Source organism: Nipponia nippon, unplaced genomic scaffold, assembly GCF_047370975.1.
Source record: "Nipponia nippon isolate SJK-2023a ecotype South Korea unplaced genomic scaffold, ASM4737097v1 scaffold_2, whole genome shotgun sequence".
Lineage (NCBI taxonomy): Eukaryota > Metazoa > Chordata > Aves > Pelecaniformes > Threskiornithidae > Nipponia > Nipponia nippon.
This window is the reverse complement of record NW_028262336.1, coordinates 46830151-46846883: the sequence shown is the minus strand read 5'-3', so window position 1 is coordinate 46846883 and position 16733 is coordinate 46830151. Positions and strand designations below refer to the sequence as shown.

General features: G+C 35.7%; 1 protein-coding gene across 4 annotated transcripts in view; it reads right to left on the bottom strand.

Annotated features, from left to right (window-relative positions):
* Nucleotides 1-16733, bottom strand: part of ADGRG2 (adhesion G protein-coupled receptor G2) — a 62527-nt gene that overhangs the window by 6118 nt on the left and 39676 nt on the right. For all 4 annotated transcript variants that reach the window (XM_087758172.1, XM_087758174.1, XM_087758175.1 and 1 more), the window contains 16 exons: nucleotides 15614-15653; nucleotides 15447-15481; nucleotides 14006-14088; nucleotides 13268-13328; nucleotides 11983-12719; nucleotides 10996-11194; nucleotides 10496-10652; nucleotides 8248-8397; nucleotides 7900-8022; nucleotides 6691-6736; nucleotides 6483-6586; nucleotides 5243-5367; nucleotides 4118-4386; nucleotides 3189-3288; nucleotides 2574-2848; nucleotides 447-548 (listed from right to left, as the gene is read on the bottom strand). In XM_087758172.1, coding sequence (XP_087614298.1) covers nucleotides 447-548; nucleotides 2574-2848; nucleotides 3189-3288; nucleotides 4118-4386; nucleotides 5243-5367; nucleotides 6483-6586; nucleotides 6691-6736; nucleotides 7900-8022; nucleotides 8248-8397; nucleotides 10496-10652; nucleotides 10996-11194; nucleotides 11983-12719; nucleotides 13268-13328; nucleotides 14006-14088; nucleotides 15447-15481; nucleotides 15614-15653 — 2606 coding nt within the window. The remainder of the gene's footprint in view (nucleotides 1-446; nucleotides 549-2573; nucleotides 2849-3188; nucleotides 3289-4117; nucleotides 4387-5242; nucleotides 5368-6482; nucleotides 6587-6690; nucleotides 6737-7899; nucleotides 8023-8247; nucleotides 8398-10495; nucleotides 10653-10995; nucleotides 11195-11982; nucleotides 12720-13267; nucleotides 13329-14005; nucleotides 14089-15446; nucleotides 15482-15613; nucleotides 15654-16733) is intronic.

Genomic DNA, 16733 nt, shown 5'->3' with positions numbered 1-16733 from the left:
ATATAGCTTTATGAGAAGTCAACTACTGAATAACAAAATGACATAAATAATTTACAGGTTTTTTTTTTTATTTAAACTGTGCTTCACCTTGTTTTTGTGGAAGTCACTGGTAAACCTACAGTTGACTCAGAAGCTGGAACAAATCTTATTCTAACTATGATCAAAAGTCTTCTGCAGAGACATGCCTTTATACTGCAGTGGAAGAGATCAACTGCAGTTAACAGCTTAATGCAACAGCACGTAAGCATGTAAGTACTGCATCAACTACCACCTTTAAAGAGTATAATTTTGGAGGTTTGTTATACCTTGGATAATAAATTAGACCTGCAACTGCAGCAACATGATGTATTGAATTTTTTTAAAAAATTATTACAAAATACTAGGAACTTAACACTGAGTGTAAGTATTCAGAAGTAAAAAAAAAAAAAAAAAAAGTTCATATTTACCAGAGTTTTCAGCCAGCCTGAATTTCCCACAACAGAGATATCTTCTCCACTGTTTACGGACATTCTCCTTTGTTACACAATAGAAGATAAAAATGAAGAACCCTGCAAAGCAATAATGTTAGAGAATGTTGCAAAAATGACTTTTGCTACTTCTTAATGAACAATGTTTTGGTTTTCTTTCATGTCTTTTAAATTTCTAATCAAAAGTAATGACACCTTTCTTTGGTGAAAAAGTTCACAACTCTGAACACTGAAGAGTACTTTTCCCTTACATAGATGAGAGGAATTATACACACAAATGCAAGAACAACAAATATAACCAAATCCACAAAGTGTATAAAGTGTATAAAGTTTCCTTCTATCAAATAAGAAGTGAAACATTCTGTGGATCCTGAAATTTACTTAACAGTTTTGGAAAAGAATTCAAAGCAATGTCAAACAGAGGGTATGATACAACACTGTCAGGCTATGCAGCTGTTAGCACATGGTGTGACACTGTCCCATCTTTTATAAGTAGCTAACCTGTTACCACCAACTGTAACAGAACCAGTAATGCTACAAAATTTTGAGCATTCATACAAGGAAAATAACACATATCTAAAATAATACTAAATGGTACCCCCTTTACCACAAACTCAAAGCCAAATATTTTCTAGAAGGGATGGAGCTCATCCCTGTCTCTTGCCAGTGCCACATTACAGGCTCATTGTCTGCTTCTCATTCACTTCTAACTGACACAGGGTGGGACCTAACTTCCCCTGCTTAAAAGTCCATCGTCATCATCCCCCTTTAAGGAAGGGTGGCACTCAGTCTTTGCACAATTTTCTAGCTGCCATGTGTCCCTGAGAACAGATGTTAGGTTTACAATGAATAGAAAATAACATGAAGGAAAACTAAATGGTCAGACTGGTGCAGATGTGCATGTATGTTATGTTTACACTGCTTTTAAGGCCAGTTAAGCATGTAAAATCCCACTAGAAGAGATTATTCCCATCTTCCTTTGCTTAAGTATCTTTCTTAACTTTGGCTTTTAGGATGAATTTTTGAATGTAACTAAGTGTTGCTTTACACAGATGGTTCTACACCATTTTCAAATACAGTTTTGAAACACTGGCATAAGCTTAATTAAAGTCAGTGCAATTTATGCACCTTTATTACTTCTAATATAAAAATTTCCCCAGCATCTAACTTAAAACTGGGTAAAAGGGGAACTTACTTTCTCATAACAGGTTACTCTGACCACATAGAATCTAGTCTTGTGTTAGTTCAACACAATCCCATGCAAGACCTGGAAGATGTGGGTTCAACTCCTCAAGTTACCAAAGGGTAAGGTACTAAAAAATCAGCATAGCAAATAGGGGAGGGGTATATACACTGAACTGCAATTTTCATTGCTTCAGTCTCTCTGGGAGATCACCCAGAATCATCTGGGAATCATCTAAAGTGCCATTTAAGCAGAAGTTTGGATCCAAACTTCAGTAGGGCAATTCAGGTATTCTTAGGTAACTGTAGGTACCTACAGTACCTCACATTTATATGAAATCTCTTGCAGCCTCTGAAACTCTGCTTTTGGATATGTCCAGTAGCATCCTGGCCTTTGCAAAGCTGCGTGCCTTTATATCTACTTCCTATATGTTCTCAAGTACTGAAGGCCATGCTTAAGAGTTAGACCACTAACTTTTAGATGTTGCAGGCTTGCTTGTCTCAATGGCCCTTTGTTGAATGTCACACCAAAGCCTTAGGGGTAAGTGGAGAAAGGATACAGTTTTCACTACATTAATTGCATTATTATGTGAACACTTACAGTAACAGTATTTACAACTGATCTGTTTGTCTAGAGAAATACAGTCACTTCCAGTGGTGTCTGGTTTGCATACATTTTTAAAATTATATTATTTATAGAGATAAATATATTATACGAATAAATAGTAGCTAGCTTTCCTGTACCTTACTGTAACATAACTGTAACTTAAGATTACAGTAAAGCAGTATCATCTGTAATTTAATTAACATGTTAAAGCACATATCAAAATTACATCTTTATTGCTGAATCAAGAAAATGCCATTTCCAAATGTTTTGTTCATTATGTTGTACGCAATGGGCTGTCACATGAAGGACAAACTTACCTTGCAAAGTGTTGAAAATGGTAAAGAGGTAAGTAAATACCTCATTTACTGTGAAGAAAGCAAATCCCCAAGTAATTCCCAACAAGAATGTGAGGCCAGCAACACTCCTAAGGTCTTGAATACTGGTTTTTCTTTGAGCACCAAGTTGTTTTTTCTTTTTGATACGACAGAGCTGGATCAGCACAACAATGAACATGCTGATATTGATCAGGAATATCAGGCAAAAGTATCCCACAGCAGTAATATAGAAGACAATTCTATTTTTAATCCAGCAGCTAGAACACAAGAACAGTCTGTCAACCATTATCAGAAACAGAAGTTAAGTAAAATAAACATGAGATAAAGGTGTAGTTTGTTGCAAACCATTTTTGCCCCTTTAGTAAAAAGTACTTTATCGACCAAAGGGTAAGAGCTTTCATATAGGCAATATAGGCATATAGGCAATAATAACCATTTAGGCATATAGGCAATAACCACAAAACACATGGCATACTGTAGAGCTATACCATTTCAAACCATTGCTTCCTTCCGTTCCCCACCTTTACTTTAAAGAAAACCAATTTTGTAGGACCCCCCTCCCACCCACCCCTAAAAAAGCACCTCCTTTTAACTCACAATTCATCAGGTCTGTTTACTGAAACCTTTCCAGTGGTTATAAGTCCATAATTATCTGGTGATACTGCCAACACAATGGACACAACTACTGCTGGTAACCCTAAAAGATTACGAGCAAACACATAAGTGAAAATCATGACAAAGACAGTATTATGATGACTTGAAATTACTATAATTTTCTGTGAAATCTACAACCTGTTTCTGAAATTTGTTGAATTCTGTTGACTGCTAGCTGTCTGAAAGAATCTAAAAACTGGAGCATTCAAACTGCTCAGGAGTGTAACTTGCAAAGAAACAAGAGTTCTTCTCCCCAGCTAGCTCCAAACCTTTCTGAATAAGGCAACAAATACCATCACTCATCAAACTGATTTAAAACATCAAATACAGGATACCCGATTTTCTTTCTTACATCTGTTTTAAGAAAACAAGCCTGTTGATTTTAGTGCCTTCACTCATGTTTACATAAGTGGCGAGAGAGGATAATCAGGTCCAGAATCTCTTCACCCTTTGCCCAGTTAGATCTGTTTTGCTGCTTTTTATTAGCAACAGCACTGTCCCAGAAATAGAATATATATACTTATTGGCATTTATTTTCCAAACAGAACTGATGCCATCCATCTGGTAAACGGAAATGGAAGTATGCACATTCAAAATTGGTTCTATTGTACTTGCACAAGGAAAATTCATTATCAATTTGCATTGCAGAAGCCTCAGTTCTGAAGTTAGGGGGGGAGTTCCTTATCTCAGAAAGGTGGAATATATAGGATCAGGTTTACTGATAAGTACCTGGTCACTGCAAGGTCATAACATTTAACGACTGCTTCATTTTCATTTCTGAACTGTGTCACATTCACTGAAATACTTTATAAGACGATTTATCTATTTAGCATCCAAAAGGAAAAAAAAAAAAAACCAATAAAAATACATACCCCAACCAACAATGCAAAATTTAAGAATGTATTTCCGTACATAGGTATTAAAGACTTTCACAAGGGCCAGATACATGTGGAAAGCTTCTAGGCCCATCCAGGTGAAGGAAACCAAGAGGAAATAGTGAAGAAATACTGCAACTGCAATGCACAGGCCTTGTGTATCATACAGTGCAATCCATGAGTCAAGGAGGAAAACTAAGTTGAGTAGAAGTAATGCAGCACACAGCTGAATAAGGATTTTGGAGGGGTAGTCTCTCCGGATTTTCCTAAAAAAGCAAATTAGTGAGATGACATTGGTTGTCCATGGATCCCTGGCTTACTTCCTCTCTTGTAGTCCTTCATGCACAAACGCCAAGAAAAAAAAAATATATCTATTTTCATTCATATATAATGCTTCATATATTGCATTTATACATGGACAGAGTAATTTACAAAAGATTTCCAAATTAAGGCTCTGTCTGAATAAAGTTTGTTATAATAAGGTTACAAAAATGCAAACTATAACTTGGATTCTTAGAGTTTAGTACCATGATTTTTTTTTTACATTGTATGTTGGACTTCTTGTTACAGTACTTCCAAAAACCAAAATGTGACTGTTCTTTATTGCTAAGCTAGATTAGGCTTTTGACTGGGCTTCTAAAACCTTGATAGAGACAAGTAAGTGCTTGATGACAGGATGAGAGAATAAACATGTGCCAAATAACTTTGAGGAGGATTTCCAAAACATAGCATGGAGGACTCAATAGTTAAAGCTCAAATGTAAGAAAATGTTCCAACAAACAACAAAGAATACAAATGTGTTTAAAAATGCTATCATTCTGCACTGATCTATATATGTTGTAAGTTAAACACATTCCTTCACAGTCCTATTATATTAGTCCATTACAAAATATTTAAGAGTGCTACTTCTTCACTTCTTACTGCATAGAGCCTCATGATTAATCCACTTGTCTGCAAGATTAACATTCCTGAAGACTGAATCAACACCTTCCTGGTAAACTGGACAAATTTGTGCATTATTAACGGAGACAGAATCCACAACTATTGGAAAGGACTTTGCAGTGAAGCCTACAAGCAATCATAATTGAAGAATAATGGGAGTTTAGCTGAACAGGTACTTACTCAAAGGCTATGTAGGTCACAAGAGTAATAGAAAGAAAAATTGCAGAGAGGCCACAGCCTATATAGGATATAAAAGTCAGTACCAATTCTTGTGTGGGATTCAAAGGAGTATTTCCATACAAGTTCTAAAATGGAAAGAGAAGTTAATTTCAGAGAACATGTTTATTAAATGGGAAAAGATCAAAAAAAAACCCAAATGCACCTTTCCCTCTGCAATTACAAAAAAAATAAAGAAACAGTTCTTTTCATCATGGCTCTTATAAAATGTTAACCAAAAAACAGAAAAGCCAATCTAGTCCTGCGAGGAGCAGGGAGTTGGACTCCATGATCCTCATGGGTCCCCTCCAACTTGAGATATTCTATGATTCTATGATTCTAATTGTGAAATCTCGTTTGATTAAAAACCTGTTTTAAATTTGATTTATCCTGATTTTTATTTCCTACAATATAAACAACTGCCTAAATGTAAAAGCTGCAGTTTAATAAGCAATTAAGGAATTTTTTACTTCAATGGCACTGGTGAGGTCACACCTTGAATACTGTGTTCACTTTTGGGCCCCTCACTGCAAGAAGGACATGGAGGTGCTGGAGCGTGTCCAAAGAAGGGCAACGAAGCTGGTGAAGGGTCTAGAGCACAAGTCTTACGAGGAGCGGCTGAGGGAGCTGGGGTTGTTTAGCCTGGAGAAGAGGAGGCTGAGGGGGGAGACCTTCTTGCTCTCTACAACTACCTGAAAGGAGGTTGTAGAGAGGTGGGGGTCAGTCTCTTGTCCCTAGTAACAAGCAATAGGATGAGAGGAAACGGCCTCAAGCTGCGCCAGGGGAAGTTTAGGTTGGATATTAGGAAAAACTTCTTCACTGAAAGGGTAGTCAGGCATTGGAACAGGCTGCCCAGGGAAGTGGTTGAGTCTTCATCCCTGGAGGTATTTAAAAGATGGGTAGACGTGGTGCTCGAGGACATGGTTTAGTGGTGGACTTGGCAGTGATAGGTTAACAGTTAGACTCGATGATCTTAAGGGTCTTTTCCAACCTTAATGATTCTATGATTCTATGATTCATGGGCCCCCATTCAACAAGCACGTGACTAATTTTATGGCTTTATGTGCTAACGCTGAAGTGAATAGAACCCAAGTATTATTTCATAGGTGGCATGTGCTTACCAAATCTTCATTTGCTTAAGATAATAGATGCTTAAATATTTTCTTGAATTAGGGTAAGACTGCATAATTTTTTAAATAATTACCATCAACACTGCAAAGCTTGTGAGGTGGTTGCATGAACAGACCGTTTCATTTACTCTACTTTCTTTAACTACGCAACCTTCGTATGACCAGCCTCCATGTCCACCTGTCAGAGAAAACAGCTCTGTTATTCATAAAACCCTTTATTTATATTAACATGAGTTAACATAGCTAAACAGCATGGTATCTTGGGTGATATCAAGTACTTACCATTTTTATTAAAGTCCCAAAAAACACATCTAACTGTTGAATTATCCTGTTTGGGAGGTAAAAAAAAAAAAAAAAAAAAAAAAAAAAAAAAGATATTTTACTAAACTATGAGTTTATGATCAAGTAATTTATGAATTTTCTACAAAATGCAGGCAAGATTAAATACTGTATATGGCAAACATACCTGTTTTACATGAACACAAAATGAATTTAGGTGCATAGAATGGATTAGTATTGCAATATGTGAAAATATGCTGAACAAATTTGAAGTCACCATACAGGAGCTAGCTCTTATGCTTATGCTAAGATTCTGTTCCTGGTAGAACATTATGAATGCTGTTCCATTGTCTTCCCACACTATACAAATTCTTGGGATTTCTCATCCTTCCTGATTTTTTAAGTACCAAGAAAATGACCACACACAAAAGGAAAAACTCCTTCTCATTTGCAAACATTTGATCAATTTATATTACCATGTTAAAGATTTACATATAGATCCCCCCCCGAAAATCCTAAAAATAGTAGCAGTAATACACTATAATGCTATGAATACCAATACTTCTACAGTTATATCTCAAAACTCGGTATTATAACAATACAAGTAAAGACTACACTAAGCCAGATCTAGAAAAAAGCTTCAGGTACATTAGTGGAATCTCTACATTTTTCAGTTTATAATATTTTAGTATTTAAAACTCTTTTAAGATATGGGATAGAAGATTTTAATCCTTGATGCTCATTTAGGAAAGAGATGCTGCGTATGAGCCCTAATACTTCCAGATGACACAATCCTGTGTTCCAGTTTAAGAAACAACATTCCCCCTAAGAAAAAAGACTTCTGTTGCTTTCTGGTCATGCAGCACCTACAAATGTCATGATTGCAGCATCTCTGCAGCAAACCCCACTGTCAGACTTTCATCTAGGAGTTTTTATTCTTTGAAGAATAAAACAGAAGGGTCAGTAGAAAAGATAAAAACTGGATGGATAGAGTGATAGAGCAAAATTACCTGAAACCATTTGAGAACAAAAATTTATACCAGTGATAAATAAGCAAAGATGAGTGATTTTTGAAGTCCAGATGGAGATGAAATGTCCACACTAGTAAAGCAGAACCAACCGATCTGTATTCTTAGTACAGTATTTCATCTACAACAACGCCAATGGAGTCAACAAAATCGTACTTTAAGTCTGCCAAAATATAAATCATACCTGATTAGGTTTGATATTCTGTAAAGTGACAGTAACATTTGCCTTTAAGTTGCTAATTGTGAGGTTAGCAACACTTGATGATATAACATTGCTGATTAAAGATGCGTTCTTCAAGGACAGATCCTGGAATGACAAAAAATAATCAGATTTTAAAATCTTAAAGAAAACAATAGCAGAATACAGCACTCACAAGCTCAGTTATTATGCAGAGTGAGCACTGGACAAAAACAATCACTTTTTAAATCATGAAGTTTTGAAATGTGTTTTTGGGGAAAAAAGTCCGTTCATATTTTATTTTGCTCTAGGCTTTAGTTTAAAACCCTTATGAACAGAGGATCAAAAAGATACCTGGAACACAGTGGTCTTTTTAAAGAAGCTGAATATAATTCTAGAAGCCAAGTCCAACTCTTCAGGGGGTAAATTTGTCATCAGTGATGAAGGAAGTGTAATTGATCCGAGATTATTTAAATCATTAATTGCATTAATGCCTAGAGAGATCTGAAAAATAAATGCAAGGATTATGCTTCATTTCAGTCACTAGAGAAAAATTAAATTAAGACTTATTTTTGGTTTAGAACTTAGAAATACCTATCTGTGTAATCCCTGTCAGGAACTCACTGCTGCTCTCGCATGCCTTTCCTGCTCCAATGAATAAATATCATATGCAGGCCTGAAAAGGATGCAACTCATTTCAGGTCTGCCTACCATTGAAAATACTCTGGCTTTATCCATTTGCTTACAGGGACAGAACACATCACTGTAGTGGATAATATTGATTTGAAAAAGTTGAAGAGCAACAACCTGGGTAGGTCTACGTAACTGTGTTGGGAGATGAACATTTCAGAGCACGGAAGCCTGCCAAGGCAAAGAATTTTTATACCCCATATGAAATATGTCAGAATTCAGAAAAACTGTAAATAGCCATTACTTGTCAATAGGTTTTTAAGTACAGTAGGTTAAGCAGAACCTAAGAACATAAACCCTAACTTTATGATCATCTCGCAAAAATGACAAAAATAAACTGGATAAGCTACAATTCAGATATCTCAAGAGCTTACTGATCTAACATTATAAAAAAAAAAAAAGATCTGAACTTTCACCCAGTTTTCGGTGCTGTACTTAGAGGACAGAGAGCTTTGTTTAGTACAAAATCTCTAACATTTTCTTGTCACACATTAGTCACCTTACATACAAATATCATCATCTCAGACTTCCTGAGACATGTGAAACATCAGCAGAACAAAAGAAAGAAATTATCTGTGTATTCAAAGAATGGTTGTAATAGAAATAACAGTGTGAGCTCTCCACAGTGCCCTAACAATATGGTTTAACTCTCCTGTTTAGACCAGTGGTCTCCAAACTTTTTTGATCATGCACCCCTTAAAAATATTTTGAGCAGGCAGTCCAAAATATATCTATTTGCAAGTTATATGCATGTACTACTGTACTAATATATTATGCATGTTATAAAACATACACAGACCCAGAAATTTTAACAGGATGAGATAAAGATTAAACATCTTTTTTAAAATATATTTCTTATTTATTAATCATATTTTCTTTCCGCACCCCAATGGACTGTCATGTGCACATCCTGGGGTACTCACACCCCGCTTTGGAGATCACTGGTTTAAACAGCCACCAAAGAAATCCCGAATCAATTCCACAAAAGCATTCCTGTTGCTCCAATTTGAACTAGATGATACTTGCTGAAAATTCTCTGCATTTCATTGCCAGGGCCATGAGATTTCCAGAAAAATCATTACTTAGCAAATATCTGTTTTTTAGCACTACCACCTCCTAGTCACCTCACATTCACGCACCACATATTGCTAAGAAAATAGAAAAGAACTCAAATGTTAACATTTCATGTCATTTTCAGTATCATAGAACAGTTCCAGTACTACTTGTGGCTCATGCTAGATTAAGCTATTTCCTTCTCTGAGAGGACAGAATGTGCCAAAATTTGTCCAGAACTTTCCATCTCTCCTTGCTTAAGCCTCCAAGGCTGGTATTGCCCAAATTATTATTTCCTCAACCAGGAGGGAGTTTTTGGGTGAGACAAAGTAGATCCAAACTTTCTAAGCACTTCTTTCTTGGCGAGACCAACTATTCAAGAGCCACAAATGTATGAATGTCATTATCCAAGCAACATAATAGTTCTTTCCTGGAATCCTCTGCAATTAATATCCTTCTAACAGATGAAGCCATCTGGCAACACTCCTTGACAAATTTCAGCACTGTCAGGGTGGGTGATTAAGTGACTCATGATTCAGTGTTTTTGAGGCAAAGTTATTCCGCCAAGCACTCTGTCCATTCTAGTGTTCTGGCTGTACCCTGTCTAACAGCTTGTTAGTTGAATGCCAGTTTCTGCTAAGTCTGTTGCTTATTTACACCATAAGAGAAAATGAAAGGAAAAACTATAGAGGGCTTCAAAAACAAAGTGTTTTTTCTCTGAAACAAACATGAACAAAAGGTCCTGAAATTGTGACATAAACACAGAACAAACTCATGTTACATATAAATATAAAAACATAAATACTTAAAAATAAATGTTTCAGAATTTGTTAAGTATTTAGAATTATCAGTGTTTAACCTGAAGATCAGCTGAATCCTGGACAGCAAAAGACATTTGGTTGGAGCGGATGCTATTGGTTTTGACAACTGCCAGAGCCAAGGAAGGGGAGGCAAAATCAGCAGACGTTGCTGAAAAGTTCAGTTTTAAGCCAATATAATCCACCAGTTTTATAATTCTGTTAAGAAAAAGAGATACTTAGTATTACCAAGCACATACACCCAAAATTCTCAGGCAAGTTTTGGTTATGGAGCAGCAATCCAAGTGTAGTGTAAAATACGGTTGACTCTGCTCACTTATTATGGTGTCAACACAAAAAAATACACTGTTTTCCATGTCATTATATTATAGTAGAGCTGGTAACACTAGAATGATACTCCCTTCATTTTGTATATTAAAGAACATTAAAGAACAAGAAATATTCTTTTGGATTATTATTATGAAAAAATGAAACTTGCTGAAGCCAATTTATCAAGACAGTCAATACAACACACCTTTAATCTATTGCCAGAATGACCTACCTGTTAGAAATTCGGGGTGGTAATTGTTGAGAAGCAGTCAGGACTTTGCTAACCTCACTAACCATTCTTTCTACATCTTTTGGCTCTACTTTTCCAGCTGCTAAATCATTTTCTATTTTGGACAAGATTTGCTCAGCTGTGGTGATATTAATGGTGGTATATACAGAAGTCGGGTGTGTGGTAGCTGATAGTGTCTTTCCTGTGACAAAAGAAAAGCTATGCATTTATTTAAATGTTGTGCTCAAGAAACGAAGTAAGCTTTGAGAAGCAGAAAAATTAAGCAGTTCTCTTGACCAACAAACCTTATCACAACATGTTATGTGAGACAGAATCCCTTTTTCTCCCTATCAGCTACTTTGCAGGTAGCAATAGTTTAAATATTATGAAAACATAAACCAAGGTTTCAAATGGTCAGCATTAATTCCACTTTTTATTGATTACAAAGTTCCTCACATCAGACCATTAGTGATGTTAAATAAATATATTATTTTGGATTTTTAGCCACTGGATGCCTGAAAGTGGAATAAAATCAAGATAAGATCAGCAATTTGAAACAAAGCTTGTGAAGATGCATACAATCTTCATAGGAAAATACATAGCCACTAAGAATATTCCTAATCAATAACAATATTTTAAGGAAGATCCAACATTGATTTGCAATATTTTAAATACTAGCTTAGTAAAACAAAATAGCTACCTGGCTCTGTGACTTAATTTTTTCTGCCAAAGGTACCTGTTGGGAACTTAGCACAGTACCTATCTATCACAGTGACCAACCAACTTGTAGGGCGAGGTATCACTCATCATGGCCAAAGGCATCAGAATGTATTTTAAAATAAGTATATACCTCATGAGAGTTGTCTCAGGCTTTTCACACTAATTGGAAGGTCACAGCTTAGATATAGAATCTTGTTTAATGAAGTTTAAAAGCAAATTCAGTATATTGCATTCAAATAAAAAAAAAATCATTTTACTTGTCATATTTACCTGTGCTCCCATTAGGCAGGCTACCATGGCCATCAGCAGTAGAATGAGGATGAGAAGCTGAGACAGAATGGTTGACAGGACTAACAGTAGGGGTCAAAGTTATTGTGAAAGGAGTAAGGGGAAGAATAGGTGCTGTAGTAGCATTTTTGTTACCAGAAATAGGTTGGGTCGAATCTGTAGCAGGATGAATTTGTACAACAGATTTGGTGGTAGTCTCAAAGGGGGGAATTGCTATTGGAGGTTTGGAGGGAAGTTCAGAAGAAGAAACTGCAGAATGTTTAGTGAAACCTATAGAAGGAGAAATTATTGTAATAGGCTTGCTAAGATATGCAGAGTCAGATTTAATTGAGAAAGCAGCATTAGTGACAGATTTTGTCGCAGGTGTGGAAGTAGTCACAGATTTATTAGAAGCTATGGAAGGAAAAGTTGGCATGGTAGGTTGAGCAAGAGACTCAGAAGAGGAAAGTGTAGTGGTAACACCAGTGGAAGACATAGAAGTTTCAGCAGTAGATGTGGCAGAAGTTTCAGAAAGAGGATTTGTAGTGGGAGATGTGGGGAGAGTTCCAGAAAAAGAAATTTCTGTGAATGGTGGGATCAATGGTCTAATTGTGAGGCTTTGTTTGGTAGAAAGCATAGTGGGGGAAATAAAAGCCTTAGATTTGCGGGAAGTCTTTTTAGGGACGGAAGGAGAACGAGGGAAAGGAACCCATATAGTATAATGTGGCATTTGTATAGTACTGTAAAAAAAAGAAAAGAGCACAGAAATATATGTTAAATTTAACATTGTTTATATTTTAAAGAAAATTAGTCATAATAGGGGAATATATATGAACAATATAGACATACTACTAATAGTGTATATTTTAAAATCAATCCGATTGGCTGTTTCATGCTCTAGTAACAAATAGGAATATCATAACATTTTGAGGGTTCTTACATTCTATTTTGCTGTAATTGTTAACTAGCAAGTCCATAAATACTCCTACTGTCTTTGCTGCCTATTCTGGAGGTGACCTGATGCTGAACACAAAAGCTATCTGCATCAGGACAAAAAAAAAAAGGGAAAAAAAAGAAAAAAAAAAGAAAAAAAAAAAGAAAGGGAAGGGAAGAGAAGGGAGGGGAGGGGAAGAGGGAGGTATGGGGAAGGGAGCTATACAGGAAAATGCCTGTCAGGCTGTTCTCGTGGAGTCCTTCCTAGCTATTACACTGCAACATGGAAGTTGACTCTATTAATGCATTAGGAAATTTAGGAAATAAGCAAGTCAAATTTTATATTTATACTTACTACATTTGTAATTCTTCAGCAGTCAAGGAACAATACTTCAGTGATGAACAGCAGCACTGTTCTGAGATGACAAAGAAGCATTAACCTAGTTTATCCTGAAGCATAAAAATTGCTAATACTGTTAAGCAGGATATTCAAATAAGTGTGTGGTTTATGTTTTTTAAACAGTACTGCATATTGCGTAATGGATTTTGAGTTTTTTTCTGAAATGACATTTGCAAAACAGATCTTGACCAGTCAGAATACTGCAATACCCCCAGATTTTTGCTTGATGCCTGACAAGTACAGATTTCTCTTTTTGTTATTGTAAACAAATCAAAATGCAAAGCTACATCTTTTGAAACAAAGGGACGGATGCTATGAGTCACCACTCCCTACTATCACAATATCACTAAGAAAGCTTGGCTATTTTATAAACTTTTCAATTCAGATCACCATTTCAGTAACACATTTATATTCTCAAGTAATTTTACACCTAATCCATTCAAGGTCTGCTTTATTAATGTAGTCAGCAAATTTATACCACAGTTTTTTTAAACATATTTCTATCTTCCCCCTCCCCACCCAAAAATCCGAAGGCTGCATTTTTGATGTATTTATATTGTTCAACAAAAAATTACTTTTATCTAAAAGTAACTATCAATCTTTTCTTTTAGCTACTTGGAGGTCACCTGTGAAGATATGAAATTTAATCTGAAAAGGTAACTGTGATGAGATTGTGTTTAAAGCATAACTTACGAAGTTGGCTTATTTCTGCTTTGTCTGTTAAACTGCTTATATTCTCTTTCTCAGCCAGCTTTATTATGAAATTGCAGTATATACTATAAGGAGAAGAAAAAGCTTTAGACTCAAGAAACGCATCTGCCTCTTCTTTACAATGCATGAAACTAACATCAAATGCTAAGTGTGAAAGCACATTAACACAAATGCTAAGTGTGAAAGCACATTTTTCCTATGCTTCTTTCAGATTTAGGGATATTTGTAATGCACATAAAACACTATGCCAGGCTAAAACCAAGAGTAATACATCCGTTTGTGGCACCTTATTTTCTCTTTTCTCTACAGACACTGTGGATTCTTAAATGAGGTCCTCCCTAATTAATGCTAGCCATTAAAGAGTTGATAATTTTGTGAAGATAATGTAATCTCCACTGTTACTGTAAAGAAACTCCAGAGAGGAACTAGCAAGTGTCCTAGGTGGCTATGTCAGTGTATATGAAATCTCCATCACCTGGGGAAAGCCAGTGTTCTCCCTCTTGACTTTAGAGAGAACTTAAATGACCCACTTAAGCATGTAATTACACATTTAGAATTATGGTTTGATGACGTGAAACCCTGCTTGAACTAGCAAACCTACAGTAAGAATTCTTCACGTTCAGCAAACTCAAACACACAGGTGAATGAAAAGGCAACACATAAAAGATGAAGTGAAGCTTCTTTCCAGCTAACAGGAATGAAAAGAGTACCCTAACTACTGTCAGTATATGACATGAAGGTGCAATCTGACTTTCTGTCTATTACTATTTCAGTGTTTTGGACTTTTCTTTCATCCTGACCCAGGAAAATAAACCACAAATTCAAATATTTGGGGAAATTAAGTTCCACATTTTGTTTTAGAATATAGTGTTTCCAGGCTGATACCTCTGTGGAGCAGCCTTGCCATTCTGATACCCCATGGCTTCCAAACTCTGAACTGGTTACCTTCTCAGGCTTCCCCTACCCTGAGGATGGCTGGTTTCCCAAGCTGAAGAACAGCAACTTGGGATGTCTGAAGCAATTCCCTCATAAAGATTGCACTGTATTCACAAGCTCTGGAAGTTTGGTGGTGGTCCCAAATCCCATTGCCTTAGTGGTTACGTTGCTATGTGACTCAGCTAACACAAAGATGCAGAAGAAATATAGCAGGCAAGCCTGTGCTTCACCAGAAGACTAATGAAAAGCAATACGGTTTGGTTAAAAAAAGAAAATCTAAAAAAAAAAAACAAACCACTAATGCTAGGAGAACAATGGGATCAGAATTTCTTTGTCAGTCTACATATATTTCTCCAGCCTGTTTCTCAAACTTAACTTCCTAGAAAGTTTGTTATTTCTTCTGTTACACAGCCATCCATACTTGATATACCACAAGACAATATATGAGCTTTTAAATATATGAGCATTTAAAAAATTAACAACAAACCTCTGGTTTTCTGCACTGCATTCCATAACAGAAGACTGCAATGACAAGTGAAAATAGAGAAAAATTGTTTTGTCAGGAGAAAACAGGACTGATACTTAGATAATGACATTATCAGAAATAAATTGGAAAAAAGTTTTTGAAACAGTAACAACAATTAGTAATCTTACCTCACTTACTGCTTGCAGGGTTTTGTTGAACTCTGAAATTCTTTAAAATGAAAAGTTACCATTATGGAGGATTTTTACTTATGTTTCTAAAGACACGTGCAACAGTATAATGAAAAGAACAAGCATTTACTGAGGGAAAAAAAAAAAAACAAACAACATTTTTCCAGTTGATCAGTGATTTTTTAAAATCATGCCAGTTCTAATATTGTAAAACCACTTTTCAAAGGATTAAACATTTTAAAAGTTGCCTTTTATGAGTCACTTCACAAACTAAGTTTAAGCCTGTCATCACATATTTTAACATCAATCCACTTCTTTAAAAGTGATTTAAGAGAGGAAAAGATAAATCTTAATGTTGCCTTTTGGCAAGCAATCATTTGGAACAGAATTCTAAATTTATACTCAAAGCCACAGAAATAGAATGACTAAGAAATACAGATTTCTTCTACAAACAAAACCTATTGACCAATTACATCTTTTTGATTTTCAGGGTAAGTTTTGGGAATAGCAGTAAATATTCACTCATTAAAACCTCTCCTTATAAAGGCTGTGAAAGAAGAAACTATACCAAAATAAAAATATAGATTTGATTCCAAGAATATGTATTAAAAAACATGCAGCTATGAGAGTTCTCTTAGTAATTTCCTAAGAGACAGATCAAATCCCTGAAATTATAAAAACCATTTATTCATGAAAAGCAGCAGTCAGACTGGCATTCTCAACAATCCACAGCTCATGTCCTCAGGTATTATTGTTATTGTTGTTGTTATTATTATTATTATTACTGCTGCTGTTGCTACTACTACTACTACTACTACTACTATCAGCAGCAGCATATAAGCAACAAGGCCTTTGGGCCTTGTTGAGCCCCAAGGAAACTAAAGGACCTAAAAGGAAATCAGGAAGTGTACCGTTTCTTAAAACAAACTCCAGTGGTACATAAAACAAAACTGAGACTATTCTAACCAATATGAACTTTATGTTAAAGAACAATAGCTTGCAATTCCTGAAATTTTTAATTTTTAAAGTGCAGGAATAATGCAAGGTGAAGAGTCTGCTAACCACATGGAAGGTCTCACTTCATCTTTTTCAAATATAACAAAGATTTCAATCCTTATTC